Below are 15,625 nucleotides of genomic sequence, written 5' to 3' on the forward strand. Positions count from 1 at the left end.
GGAATCAAGATTCCTGGAAACAATAGGCAGACTGGGGAAGGAAGGTAGGGGGATTAAAATGGAAGTGATCTATGCAGCATCAGCAAGTTCAAAGCCAAACCAAAGGATGTGAGATTTCAGTTCCCATCTAAGAACTTCATCACATTCTGGAAATGCATCTGGATGTCTCTGATGTAGGACAATGATAAGATGGAATGCTAACAAGTAAATGACAGTCATCGCAGATATTTGCATGGAACATCTCCCAAGGATGGTCCTTAAACTTCATCTAATTCTGTGATTCCCTCTCCTTCACACAGAGAAGAGGTAGTAAAGGCAAGCCACACACTCCATTCAGGCAAGTATAAGAAGAGGGTGAAGAAAAATAGACATTTATGGAAAGGCTATTAATTCCCAAAGACCTCACTAGTGACTCAACTGAGAGAGGAGCCCAGAAGACCTCAAAGTTGTGCTCACCTGAGATCCGAACAGAGGATGGGGGAAAGAATACCTAGGAAGGCCAGGGAGAGTTTTATAACAGAGAGAACTTTTGAATTAGGCTTGAAAGAATGAACAAGAGCTCTGAGGAGAAAGACGATGAAAATGACATTCAGGTAGTGGGACCAACATGAGCAAATATTTACCATTCAGGTTTCTGAGTACTGCTTTAGGCATGGTGCTGGCACGCACAAAGGCTGGAGGACAAGACAAACTTCAGTCTTCTTTAAAATTTATGAGTTCTTTTGAGAATGTTGTACAATATCCATTTACCCCTCCCCCAACTCCTCCCACACCTCCCCCTTTAGAATGCCTGCAAAAACCTTTCTGAAGATTAAGTATTCTTTGTGTTATTTTATTTTTTATTTGCTTATTTTTTTGAACAGATTTTTCCATGCCACCCAGAACTCACCATGATCCTCCTGTGTCTTGAGTTCTGGAACAAGAGACTCTGGCCCCATGCCCAGCGCATCCTTTCATTTATTCCTTCTCTTATTCTGCCCTCCACCTTTTCCTTAACAAGGTCTTACTTTGTAGCCCAGGATGGCCTCAAATTCACAATCCTGTCTCCACCTCCTGAGTGTTGTCAATACATGTCTGTGTCACCATGCCTGGACTATCCCTACATGTTCCTGATAGAAAGACAATGCTCTACGATTGAGACTCTAGATGGAAGGGGACTCCACTTTTCTGGTTTGGAAAAGTTGGTTGGGTTTGGAAAAGTTTGTGGCTTTAAGGAGTTTCCTTTTTATTTTAACAACACAATTTAAAAACAGTAAAATGCTTTAATACCTCATCCTTTCCAGGGAAAACTTCAACCTAGCGCTTGCTCTTAAGCTGATGTAGTAAGGAGTATATGTATGTCTTTAGCCTGTGGAGTACAGTACTCAAAAAGGGACAATGCATTTAACTTTAGACTCCAGAGCTAGACACAGAAAGAGAAGTCCAGTAACTTGCTCTTGTTCAGCTCTTACACTGGCTGCCATGTGACCCCAGGCTGTCCTCCCACCTCTCTGAATCTCCATCCATCTGACAGTAAGACAGAGCTAATATTGTCTGCTCACATCAACCTCCCTGGACTATTATAGAGCATTAATGAGCTAATACATTCAAAGGTACTTTGGGTTCTTTGTATAAAAGCTGTCATATAAATTACAGGAATTAAATTAATGTAATTTAAGAAAATGGCTACCCATAACACAGAAGGACAGGTTCACATGGATCATAGAAGGCCTGTCACCATGCCCTTGGTTCACCAAGGATCCCATCTAATGGGATGAAACACAAACTGCTCATTTGAGAAGGTGTTTGGCTTCAGTTTCTTTCCAAGGAATTTAACTTAATGCTGTACCCAATCTGAACCACACTTTAATTTTGTCTTTACTGAGAAAATGTACCTATATTTGAATTAGACAAAGCATAAACTTATTCATTTCTAAAACAAAGACTCATAAAGACAAGTTAGATAATACAGACAAGTAGATAATAAGTGTGAATCAACAAAACAGTCTAATCTGATACTATTACAGACAGGAATATAAGGTAAATGATGGCCACAGGATAAACTACATAGGCTAATCATGAGAACCTGATGAAATACTAGATTTACAGACCATGAAAACAAAACAAAACAAAAACAACAACAACAACAAAACCAGCCTGACCAGCTAGCTCAGTGGATAAAGTACTTGCCAAGTATGTTAGTCGTAATTACTATTTGATAGAATCTAGAGTCATCTGGGAAGGGAGTGTCAATGAGGGGTTGTGTAAACAGACTAGTGCCTGTGTGTAAGGTTATGTAGGGTGGTCTTGATGAATGAGAAGACCTAGCCTACTATGGGTGGCGCCATTTCCTGGGCAGAGGATCCTGGATTGTTAAGAATGGAGAAATCGAGCAGAGTAGAAGTATGTACTCATTAATTCACTGGCTGTGGGTGTGATATGGCTAGGAGTTTAAAGTTGCTGCCACCTCAACTCTCCCCCAGTGATGAGCTGTAACCTGGAACTATGAACCGAATAAACTCGTTCTATATTGTTTTCATCAGGGTTTTTGTTTTGTTTTTTGTTTTTATTTATTTATTTAGTGTGTGTGTGTGTGTGTGTGTGTGTGTGTGTTTTCCACAATAACAGGAAACAAATCTATGGCACTGTTCAAGAATGAGAACTGGAATTCAGATCCCAAGAACCCATATAAAATTGGGCAGGCATAGTGGCTCTGGGGCCTTGGAGATGGGGAAACTCCAGGACAAGCTAACCAGAACTTGTGAGCTCCAGGTTAAGTGAGACACTGCTTCACTGAATAGTGATTGAGAAAAGCAGTCAGTGTCAGCTTCTAACCTCCACAGCATGTGCACATATGTGCAGAGCCATGTAGACAGACAGACAGACACAGACACACACACAATAAAAGGCAAGATTGCTTGAAATAATAAATTATCATTCTAGGAGGGTAACTAGAAAAACCAAATATGACTCAAAAAGTGAAAAGAATAACATGGTCAATACTATATTTGAGGAGTGTTGTAAATATTAAACACCTCACGTAAGGAACAGGGAATCTAGTTTCATGGGACTCTTGATGGGAGATGTGTATCTAATTCAGAGTCTCTGCATGTTATTTGGGGCTGACGCGGCTTTGGGACCATGCTGGCAGGAAAACTGCCCCTAACAGATTCTGGCCTAGGTTCCTAGGAAAAACTACTCATGTCCCATCTTACAGCTGCCTCCCTTTTCTTCTCTATTAGGTTTAACTAGTCAGTGGCCAAAAAGCTAATGTGACTGAATACTGTTTCAGGGCTGCACAACTCATCCATTTTGGGCTCTCCTCTTTGGGATATGCCAAGTGCCTCCCTAGTGAGCAGACCTCACTGAGCCACTTTTTCCTCAAAGTGGCAGAATGCAACCTGCTCAGTTCACCAATTCTACTTCCTAACAATTTTAGCTGTTTAATAATAATCAAAAGCCTTAAACAATCATGTCATTCCTCCAAAGTATTATATGAAGATTGTAAACATAAGTTGAACCCTGTCCCTGGGAAGCTGGCTGAAGTCTGGTGTGCTGGAATTGTAAGGAACATTCTGGAAGGAGGTTTAGGGGACCCTGGAGGGGAGAGCAAACGATGAGAAAAAGAAAAGGAATGACAAATGACAGGAGACGGAGAGGAGACCCCTCTTCGAGAGGGTCAGAAATCAACCAGAACCTGAGATGCCATGTGTGTTTGGTCTGACATGCTTACAAAGCAGGTGGTGGCAGGTCTCTGATGGGCAGGCAAGACCACAGTACTCATTGTTTCTCTGTCCTACAGAGGGGAAGTGAGCCAGTAGCCAGTGTGGCACAAGGGACCATAACATGGTCACCTTTCCAGATATCCTGTTGTCCTCAAGTCCCTCCCCTTTATGCCCTCGCAAGGAACAAGAAAGATGTACCAATCAGGTAGGAAGGATATGAAGCACATTTTGGAAAACAGCAAAGGGGCAGATTATATTTCTTCACCATCCTCTACCTGTGCTGGTTTGTTTGTCAAGTTGGTACAGCTTGAGTTATCTGGGAAGAGGGAACTTCAATTGAGAAAATGCCTCCTCCTCCTCCATCAGACTGGCCTGTAGGTAAGTCTATGAGGCATTTTCTTAGCTAGTGATTGATGTGGGAGGACTCAGGCCAATGCAGATGGCACCATCCCTCAGAAGGGAGGGTTCTAGGTTGTATAAAGAAGCAGGCAGAGCATGGAGAGCAAGCCTGTGTCAGTTCCTGCCTCTAGGTTTGTCCTGATTGTGGCATGGAAGTACAAGCCAAAAATGCTTTGCCCTCAAGTTGCATTTGGAAAGAATATTTGATCGCAGCAATAGAAGGCAAGCTAGTACATTACCTCAATATGTTGGGTATGCTTTATCTTAATCTCATAACAATCTTTGTGTACAGCTTTGCTAACTAGTACTATTTCTCCTTTTACAGATGAATGGATTGAAGATGACAAGATTAACAAGGTTAAAGGAGAATTTAAACATAGGCAAACTGCACTCAGTACTCACACTGCTCTTGATAGCATACTGTCTTTTTATATGACAAGGCATATATGCACACATGCCACAACACAGTATGCACAGCTTCTGTTCAGAGCAGTTACATGTGGGATATAGGATGTACTGTCAATCTCAGTATTTTTTCTGTATCATTTTTTTTACATTTTAAAAACAAGGAATATTTGTTCAACTATATAAAGATGCACAGTATGTGTTTAACTATGTAAAGATGTGTTGCATTTGCTTAATTATATAAAGATATGTTTTATCTTGCTTGCCTGAGGCACCTACCTGATTGTCTAATAAATAAAAAGTTGAATGGCCAATAGTGAGCAGGTGGTATAGGTGTAATTTCTGGGCATGGAGAGTAAGTTGGAGGAGGAATTTAGGTTTGAAGGAAGAAAGAAAAAGAGACACAAGGGCTTGACAGGGGCCGGCCAGCCAGCCAGACACGAAGGAATCAGAAAAGTAGGACACACAGAATGAAAGAGAGTTTCAAAAGCCGCCAATGCAAAATGTAGATGAATAGAATCAGTTAAATTAAGAGAGCTAGGGAGACAAGCCTAACGTAAGGCTGAGCATTCATACTTATTACTAAGTCTCCATGTCTTTATTTGGGAGCTGGTTGCAGCCCAAAGTAAATTCCAACTACAACCACCTAAGCTTTCAAAATTAGAAACAAAGAGTGTGTAATCACTTCCTAAAAGCACTCAAAAGTACCTGCCGCAGATTCTCGAATACTACCAAGAGTATTAAAGAGACACAGCAGTCTTCACAGGGGAAACTCAGTAACACATAACACAAACATCATTCTTAATAATATGTGTCAGTTGAAGGAGCCATTCTACATCTAGGAATAAACCCTACAGATGTAATTAATGATGTTTACAAAGACAGAGCAAGAAGGAGGCTCACCAGGGCAGTGCCCAAGATAATAAAAGAAGGGGAATATATTAGGTATCCAGGGGTAGAGATGGAACTAGAAAATGACAGTGCATTCATTGGGCAGAGTGCCACACTAACACAAAGCATGGCAGGCTACATTTTTTTTAAAGTTGCAAATTAACATGTACAGCTCTGTTAAATGTTTTTTTTTTTAATTGTCATTAAAATCCTCAGAGAATGTAGATGTCTTGTTACTAAGGGTGTTCAAAACAGAAATGAAAGTAGAAACATTTCCAAGATGGTGCTTATCAAATATTAATCACTCTGGAGATGGGAATGAAGCTACATGTGTATTTTCAACTCTGTGCATGTTCACACATTTGGACTTCTAAAATTAACATACATGTATGTATCGTACAATCAAAGTATTCTTTGGGGAAATATTCAGGGCATCTTGATTGTTGTGAAAGTTCTTCATATTTTGTTAAGAAACAGCTACAGAAGAGCACTGGTGTTTTCTGCAGAAGTTAGATGTGTGTGTGTGTGTGTGTGTGTGTGTGTGTGTGTGTGTGTGTGTGTGTGTGTTAGAAGGAGAGCAGGAAAAGAAAACATTCCACAAGGATTCATAATAAAATCCACATGGTTACATCTCTCCACAGGTATTTTGTTTCCTTTCTACCATGATCTCAGTTTTCTGAACTATGTGAACACAGACAAGATATATATGAAGGCAACATCTAAGGCTGTGAAGGCTTTTCCTGTTGTACTAACAGGAAGGTCACAGGAAAGGGAACATGGTTTTTGGAATGGGGCAAAGTTGATTTGTTGTGTACGTCTGGAATGCTGGTTACAGTCACACAGTTAAAACCATCCCTCGCACGATGCTGCTACAAACAGAACATTCCCAAGACTGTCCTGGAAGCATTTGCATTCTCCTTCTTGGCCCTAGAGAAACTGGAGCTCAGAAGTATTCAGTGATAATCCAAACCAAAGAAAAGCCCTATTTAAGAATCCATGGGATCGGGGCTATGTCAAAGGAGCACTCTGACTGACTCAATTATTATGTATGAACTTTCAGCTGTAAGAATAGACCACAAAACCTTTGTATTCCCAACTCTTTGTGCTAGAAGGCAAACAGCAGCAGAAGCAAATACTTCTTACATAATTCTGCATAGTATGCCAGTCACTAGCAACAAGGAACTGGATACTAGAAAAGGTTTTAGGAGAAAAGGAACAGAGAAGAGGAGAAGACAAAGGCTGGAAGCACGATTTTGTGATTTTAATGCTTGGGGCAAAGTACAAGACAGAAAAAGTCTTATACTTTATGTTTATTAATTCAGCAGTTCAAGAAATATCTGTGTACACTGGGTGTTTGAAGAGTCCTCATTAAGTGTACAGCATTGTCCAGCAGAGTGAAACACAGGCAAATGACTCTGATTCCACTTGGGATGGACTGTACACATGTCTAGCCACTGTGTTAAGTCAGGAAGCAACTACTGGACCATCATGAGGGATGAGTGAGCTCTCCTAAAAGGCTTGTTCTATAAATAAGCAGGAATAGGGTTTACAAATGGAAAGAGGTGGGAAGGGGCATGATGCCTGTGAGAAGTGGGAAGAAACTCGATGTGAGAGTCATTAACTATGAGGAAGGGGATAAGCAATCACATAAGAACCCCTTGAAGACCATTGGTACAGAGTCTACCAGCACGTATACAATAATCAAGAGGCCTTCCAGTTGTATTCTGAAAGAGAGAAGCCAGCACAGCTGAAATCAAGTCAACAGTGACGAGCATAGACACACAGGCACTGGTAGGGAGAAAACATGGCCGACAGCACCACGAAAAGGAACCTCATAAAGTGTGCCTCCAGGGAAGGTGGTATTAGGAGCCACTGATGTTCAGAAGTTAAGAAAAAGCAATAAAAATAATCACATTTTAAGTGACAGTTACTTTGTTGTTAACAATTTCAATTCAAAGCTGTGACTGGGGATCCATTTTTTGGCTAGAGTGGAAAAAGGAAATGTCGTGTTTGGGTGGCAGGGTCCTAGCTCAGCTGGGCAGTATCTGCCTGCTCCTCACATCCTTGCAACACTTCCAGAATAAAATACAATATATTATTTAACTATCACTCTTTCTTTTATAAACTAAGGAAGAAAGAGGCCTCTATGTCTCTGTCCCACGATTCTACATTCATTCCCTGGCCCTAGAAACCACTTGTCCTTCTAAACGTGGAGTGGTTCCCTAGAAGACAGCAGCTAGGTAGGGTGAGAGGCACTTTTCTCTGTAAAGATAGCAGAGGGAGGGTGACCAGCTAACTGGACCTTGGAGTCTGATGGATTCAGATCAAAACCTGAGGTCATTTCCTAGATGTATGCACTTAACTAGTTAAGGATAACTTAGTTCTTACTACCCAACAGGTTACTCAGAGAATTGCATTGGAATGATACATGAATGGGAGTAGGCATGCAGAACTTACTCCTCACAGATAAGACATGTTAGTACAGCCTGCCACTTCCAAATTCTAATCCCAACTTGGCAATTTATTGGATGACACTCGGCAATACATTTTATTTCTCCAGTTTCTCCTTTTATTGAATAGGGACGTGTCTAAGGGCTCTACCAGTCTGAAGACTCTGTGGAGAGGGAGGTTTCACTCCGAGCTCTCTTACACACATGCATCAGCCACTTTGAGTTTCTGCATCTTGAAGCTTATGCTGCATGTTCTTTTAGCTTCCTCTGCAGTAACTGTGGAAAGCAGTCTTAGTTTCTTTTCTGTGGCTGTTCTAAAATACTCTGACAAAAGCAACTTAAGGGAGAAGGGTGTATTCTGTCTTATACATGAGGAGTACAGTTCGTCACAGAGGAGAAGCAAAAGCAGCAGGAGCCTGAAGCATTGCGTCCACAATCAGGAAGCAAAAGGCAATGGATGCTCGTTGCTATTCTGTTCTCTTTCTCTTTTTAACTATTCCAGGGTCCCAGACAGGAAATGGTGCTGCCCGATGGGTGGGTCTTCCCTCATCCATTAAGGCAGTGGAGATAACCCCCAAGGGCTTGCCCAGTGGCATGTCTCCCTGGTGATTCTAGATTCTGTCAAGGTAACAACACTAACCATCACACTGTCACACCAGAATGTGATAAGCTGAATCAAGGAGTATATTCTCATGTACTGGCTAGTCTTATGTTAACTTGACACACACACTAGAGTTATCTGAAAAGAGGCAACCTCAGCTGAGAAAATGCTTCCATAAGATCCTACTGTAGGGCCTTTTCTTAATTATCCATTGATGGCAGAGGACCCAGCCCATGTGGGTGGTTCCATCCTTGCTTGGGCTTGTGGTCTTAGAGTTCTAAAAGAAAGCAGACTAATCAAGACAGTAAACAGTATCCTTTCACGGCCTCTGCATCAGCTCCTGCCTCCAGGTTCCTGCCCTGGTTTGACTTCCCTCCTGTCCTGACTTCCCTCAATGATGGAAATGTAAGCCAAATAAACCCTTCCCTCCCAGCTTGCTTTTGGTCATGGTGTTTCATCACAGCAATAGGAACCCCAAGACACCACACAACAACCATGAAGTAATATTTTTATTATTGCCCATCTCACCAAAAAAGGGTCCCAAGAGTCAGGAAGTTAAACAATTTATTAAAGACAGTAAATATAAAACTAGGTGTCCTCCACTGCTTATAACTTCAACGAGCTATCTCACTTTTCCATCCTTGGGCTGTTACTAGCTTCAGCTCCATCTTGAGGACCACAGTAGCTCATTTCATAAATTACTCCAAATTAATAACTCTGTGTTACCCCTGCCCTGTGACATATGGACATAATAATGAGGGCCTGCCACCTCTGAACCAACAGGGAGCTCATTGGGAATTCTTAGATTTTGTGGCTGGTGGGTCAAGGTTGATAATCAAGATGAGCAGGATTGACGCCCATCTTTCAAATATGTGCATAGTAGCATCTGGCCAAACAGTTACTCAACTTCTAAGTGATTAAGTTATAGCTTTTCCCAAGCTCATAAGCCCATGAGTGGCTATGACTGAGTGGCTATGAAGACTTTATCAAATTACTGTAAATGCTGGCATTTAAACTATTCATGTGTATATGTAAAAGTTACATGGAACCGTCAGGTCACTGGAGTACAAATATGATACGCACAATGAACCTGACAGAGAAGCAAATAAAACCAGACTTGAAACAACAACAAAAATTTTGGTTGTCCTAGAAAGGCACAAAATGCCTTGCAATTCCTGCATTTGGAAGGCTGAGGCAGGGGGGGGATCAGCAATTTGATGCCAGTATCAGCTATGTAGCAAGTTCAGGGACAGCCTGGTCTACCATGAACAACTCTTTAAATCACACTTAGTAGTCACATAGCCCCATATTTATCCAATGAGTAGGCTTGTATAGATCACTTGGCACCTCTGGAGCTTTATTATTACATTTATTTATGGTGTACATGTGTGTGTACATGCATATGCCAGGGTGCACATGTGGAAGTCAGGTGACAACTCTCTCCCTTTACTGTGTGGGACCTAGAAAAAGAACCGAGGTCACCACGCTTGGTGGCAAGGTAGTCTCACCTATGGCAAAGTGGCCTCACCTGCTAAGTCATCTCACTAGCTCCTCTGAATTTTCTTATCTACTGAATGACTTTGGAGAAGTCATCTGTAAAATGGAAATAAGATTAGCAAACAGGTGTAGAGTGTCTGGTCTATCACTGAACCAGGTTAACCCAACGATAGAGAAATGGAGCATGAGAGAAGGCAATGTTGTTTGCAAAAATCAGTCAGAGGTCACTAGACTTGTATGACCCAAACTGGTGAGAGTTGAATGTCCTATTGTAGCAAAGGCCCTAATCACCTTGACCTTTACCTGGCAGAAAGGGCTGAAAGCGCCCTTTCCAGGGGAGAGGTTCCTGCCTGAGCCAAGTGGCAGAGTAATCACACACCATCTCTCACCCTCTGAGCACCCTGAGTTGCCCTGGTAACAGTGAGCTATTCTCAGCCTTCTCTATGGGAACCCAGCTTCTCTACCCATTTCCCATGGGCTCCCGTTGGTCTCTTGTTCTACAGCCCTTACTGAGGCCTCTCCCTCCTGCCTCACTAGATCAGGGTGGGGGTTAGAGGGATGAGTGGGGAAAGGAACTGACGTGCAGCTGGACTTAAGCTTTTGGTTTCCTTATCATTTTATTTCCTTAGTTACGGCACATTTCCATTTATGGAGTACTTTGCCTTATAAAAATCACCAAGTGTTTATTTCTAATCTACTAAATAACTCCTTTGACCTCTTCTTGTTTTTACCCTTTAATTATCTGTTGATGTTTCACTTACCACATTCCCCATTCCATTATTAATGGTCCACAAAACTCACTACCAGCAATCATTTACTGATTAATCTACACAGCAATCCAGAAAGACAGGTAGGATTAATCCTTGGTTCTGCAGAGGGAGACCAAGGGGAAAAGGGGTGAACTCAGACACCCAAGGTCAGTAGCTCCACAAGGTTATAACCAGGATCTAATCTGTCTGTATTTCTGTGAACACCTCCCCCAGGCTGTGCCCTTCTAGGGAAAAACAAACAAACAAACAAACACAAACAACAACAAAAAAAAGAATAGTCCACACCTAACTTTAGCTGCAAAGAGAATATTGATAAGAGTGGCTAAAATGGGGGCTGGAGAGATGGCTCAGTGGTTAGAAGTACATACTACTCTTGCAGAGAGGGCCGGTGGTTCTTAGAACCCAAGCTAGATGGTTCACAAAATCCTGTACTTCCTTCTCCAGTGAATTTGACACCCCTGACCATGAACAGAGGCCATCACATTCATTCATTCTCTCTCTCTCTCTCTCCCTCTCTCTCTCTCTCTCTCTCTCACACACACACACACACACACACACACACACACACTTTAAAAGTGTAGCTAAAATGAAGAGATGATACTTGAAAGAAAAATTTACCAAGGCAAAAAAAAAAAAGTGAAACAATTTGGATTACACCCAACTGCCACAATGAGACTAAAAATCCTCTTAACTTCTTTGCATCTCTGTCATCTATAAAAATGAGATAACTATGCTAAATGACTTCTAAAATATGTCTGCTTTAAATAAGAATGAGCAAGTCAGCAGCAGAAACATGGACCTGTGGAGCGTTGGCTTGAAACTTTAACTCATAAGTAATCTTTTATCCTTAGAAATAAGTCAATGGAAACAAAAAGACATATACATCAGAAAATGTACATTTCAGTCCTTGCTGCCAAAGGCAATACCGCTATTTAAATGTTTGTTTGTAAATATATGTCTTACCAAATGAAAATATAACCAATATGTTATGTTGTCCCTCAAAGGAATAAATATGGAAATTACACTAAAATGTTTAGTCTCACCAAAAGTACCAAATTAAAGTAGCCAAGAATGATGGAGATTTGTACTATATGACAACTATGTACAAATTGCTAGGCATGCTTGAACACAAGAAAAAGCAAAATCATTCATTGCTAAGGTTATTGCTTATTCTTAATATATTTTAACCATTTTACTGAGCATTACTTGTCAATTAACACACATCTTTCATCATCTCTAATCAACAACTTAAAACTTCCCCATACCTTGCTTTAGTTTGATAATAAAGTTTCTGCCTAAATCTCCTGAGTCATTTTCATTGGCCCACATAGCATTCATAACATCATTCTACTGGAATGGTTTTTTGCTTATAAATATGCAATTCTTTAGTGCCTTCAGAAATGCTTTGCCCCTCTTTGATTTTTATTTTATTTCCTTTCTAGTACTGGAATTGACCTCAACAACTTGAAGACGAACATGTAGTAGGAGAGTACTCTACCACTGAGTTGCACCCCAGCCCCTAGTCCTCTCTTCTCTTACAGGTATGAATACCTCCAGGGTGGCCTTGCAAGGCTAATATCTAGCAGCTACCCTCCCAGGACCCAGTGTTTGGTTGAATAACCAATCTATGGGTCCATCCCCCATGCTCAGGAAAGTCCAATGTTCTGTTTCAGGAAAGTCTAATGTTCTGTTTCTGGAATTTTATGTCAGGACAGGAGTCCTGTCCAGCATGCAGGACACTGAGGGAAGCTGCTTCTAGGCAGTAGAGAGCTAAGCAGGGACTGCGCTTCCTAGAGGGACTTTCACATCCTCTCTGTCCCTTACTCTCTTACTGCTAGATCACTTGTACATCTTTGATCATAACACCTTGGAAAGACTAGAGCCAATGAATTAAAAATGTGATTCTAGGCCTTGTGTATGCCAATGAATGTCCTCATTAAAGCAAGATGAGGGAGATGAGATTGGTTTCAAAGCTCCCCATCTCTTTGCCCAGAGCTGCTGAGGCCAGGCACTGACAGGATGCACAGTAAAATTGAATATCTAAAAATTCATCTTTAATTAACAAAATTGGATTAAAGCTAGACACCACAGCATATCATACAAGAAACGGCTGAGCTGGCTTCCAAGTGCTGTAATTCAATTAGGACGCAGTGAGTGACACTCAGACCGGGGGAGGTTAATTGGGGCCGCCAGAACGCAATCATTCCTTACCTAACCAGTCATTAAACTTCTTAACCTCTGAGGGCAGTCCCAGCTCGGTGAAATCGCCTGTGTGGAGAAGGATGTCCCCATAAGGCATCTGGATACCATCTGTTCTGGAGTGTGTGTCTGAGATGCAGACAAACCGCGTGTGGCCCGCTGGTTTTGGAGTGTCATATGGGATGGGGTCGACCCTAAAGTAGACATAACAGATCCCGTAACAGTTAAATATGTTAGAACCCTCATGATACTCATCACACATACATATCGACTGTCATCGTGCACACGCCCAAACAATCCAACATAAGGATAGAAGGACCCAAGGTAGAAAGGGACACCTGGGGGATGTGAAGAAGCAGCATCCCTCATGTACAGTCCCACTAGGAAAACTCAAAATGTGTTACTTACCTTGTAGGAAAATTAAAAGGAGTCAGAAAAGGCCTAAGTGATTGGTAGTGATTAATACTGAAGTTTTGGGACATCGAGCTCTAACTGAGGAAGCAAAAGGAAGCCTTTTCTCTCTCACCATGTTTCAACTGATCCTACCACTCATTAGGAAGTAGATTTCTCAATTATTCCTTCTTAAACATGCATAGCTAAAGCGATGAACTAATATTCAAAGAGCAGCCCACACAAGCTCTGACAACTGAGATGTGGAGACAGCACTTGACATTCAGTATCATTTCCACACTCATTCAACACCCGAGTCTTCAAATTTTTGCTAGGAGGTTTACTGACCAAGTTATGGGGAGGCAAAAGGATGCCACCTAACAGGCCTTTAATAAAATACTAGGAGAACTTTGTCAGATTCATCTTTACCTCCAGGAATTTCCTGTAGCCAAGGTTACACCTTAGGTTACAAGGGACACTCAGATACCTTGGGCAAAGATTCTCTTTGGTACAGATAGTATGACTTCTAATGGATCTGTGTATGCATTAATACATGTATAGTTTCAGAGACCTAAGCACTGTGAAATTACATGAGGGTCATAAGAAACAAAAGGCAAAGTGATCAACCTGAAGCAAAGAAAATGAAACAGAACATTTTTGTTTAATTGAGTGTAACAAAGTGTGCTAAATAAACTTGGTAAAGAAATGCAAATCTGACTCTCAGAGCATACATTTTTAATTATTTAAGAGGTCTGTCCCCATGATAAGGATGGTTTAACTGTATCAACTCTCCGACAACTGCTTCCTTTCATTTCTTTGTAGCTATGTGCACTTATTGTTGGACCACAGAAAGAAAGCAGCAGTTATAAAGGCAAAGAGAAGGTCACCAGAGAAGCAACTAGGCATTGTGGGGGCTGGAGTGTAAAACATTAAATAAGGAACCCCATGTTTTATGTCACAACCCCACCCTTGATTGTTGGCAAGCATCAGAGAACACGGGAAAACACATGCAAACTTCTGATGCAGAATGTCTCTGCAGGGTTTATTTAATGTCTTTTTCTCTCAGTCGTCTTAAAAGAAACAATCTAGTTAACAAGGTAATTGCAGTAAGGAAATAAAGACATTCGTATGCAGCCTGAAGAGTCCTTAAATTTCTTCCATGTGAGCATAATCTTTTCATCTTTGTCAAAGGAGCAAAGTGAAGAAAAAGAAAGGTGAATAAAAAGAAAGGTGAGTGCGAGGGCGTCAGAAGCTGGGACACAGTTATCAATCGAAGCCAGTCTAATTAGAACCCCCAAACAAAATTCAACAAAATAAATCCAGAAAGGCTGTATTTTTCCTGCAAAGGCGGTTAAGTGAATATGCTGCTATGACAGAGAAAGTTCACTAACCCAGTGATCTCGACAGTTAGCCTGTGAGACCTTTTTATATATTCAAGGATGCTTTCTCTTTTAACATTGGAAAGTCTTCTTTCCCTCACTGAAACCATTCCACTCAGGCTTGGTAGTCCCCCCCTTATCAACATTTCCTGTCTGCTGAAAGTAGCTCTCCTAGGGAATTGGTGAATGTTCCACTCAGTAACTGCCTATGTAACCCCCCTAAAAGGGACAGGTATGGCTCCTAGACAGAAAATTCAGCTGCTCGCTCTAATGAGACTGCTGCATTCAGACCCAATCCACTCACATTTGAAGGAGACTTTATTACTGGACCATTAAAAATAAGAACAAGTTAGATGTTGTTGAGTGTGCACGGGTGTGCACATTATCTTTCTTTTCCAGGGTTTATCCAGACACTGATTACAGCATAGACACAGCCCTACTCTGTGATTCTGCCAAGATACAGGCAAGGCTACTGCACCAAAAAAAAACTTGAAAGTCCACTTCAGTATACCAGAGGGTCATCAAAGTCATCATTTTGAACTAGGTATACAGAAAGTAGCACATGCCATTGTGGACAGACACCTTTAGTCTATGAATTTGCAAACACGACAACACCCAATCAGAACACTGTACAGAATGTTTCCCCAGGCTTAACTACATGTTGGACAGGGAACTTGGTGAAATTATAGGAAATGCCACTCACTTTTTAAGTCACTTCAACCTTCTTCTGCACCCTCCCACATCCTCAGAGAAACATGTACATGCCCAGGATTAATGCATGGAATCCAAGGTAATAAAAATTCGGGTGGAGACAAGAAAAAGAGAGAAAATTCTTCACCTCCAATTTGTGCCAGAATGAGATGAAGAGGCCAAATCAGACAGACATGCAGAGACACCTCGCCCATGGATGTTATGGGCATGATATTACCAAAGAAAAACG

At 41.4% G+C, this 15,625-nt stretch overlaps 1 protein-coding gene across 1 annotated transcript in view; it reads right to left on the minus strand.

The window, feature by feature from the left end:
• Positions 1-15,625, minus strand: part of Mpped2 (metallophosphoesterase domain containing 2) — a 164,253-nt gene that overhangs the window by 105,921 nt on the left and 42,707 nt on the right. Inside the window, exon 2 of the mRNA XM_051184034.1 lies at positions 12,929-13,110. Coding sequence (XP_051039991.1) covers positions 12,929-13,110 — 182 coding nt within the window. The remainder of the gene's footprint in view (positions 1-12,928; positions 13,111-15,625) is intronic.

The sequence above is a fragment of the Phodopus roborovskii genome, unplaced genomic scaffold (genome assembly GCF_943737965.1).
Source record: "Phodopus roborovskii unplaced genomic scaffold, PHOROB, whole genome shotgun sequence".
Taxonomy (NCBI): Eukaryota; Metazoa; Chordata; class Mammalia; order Rodentia; family Cricetidae; genus Phodopus; species Phodopus roborovskii.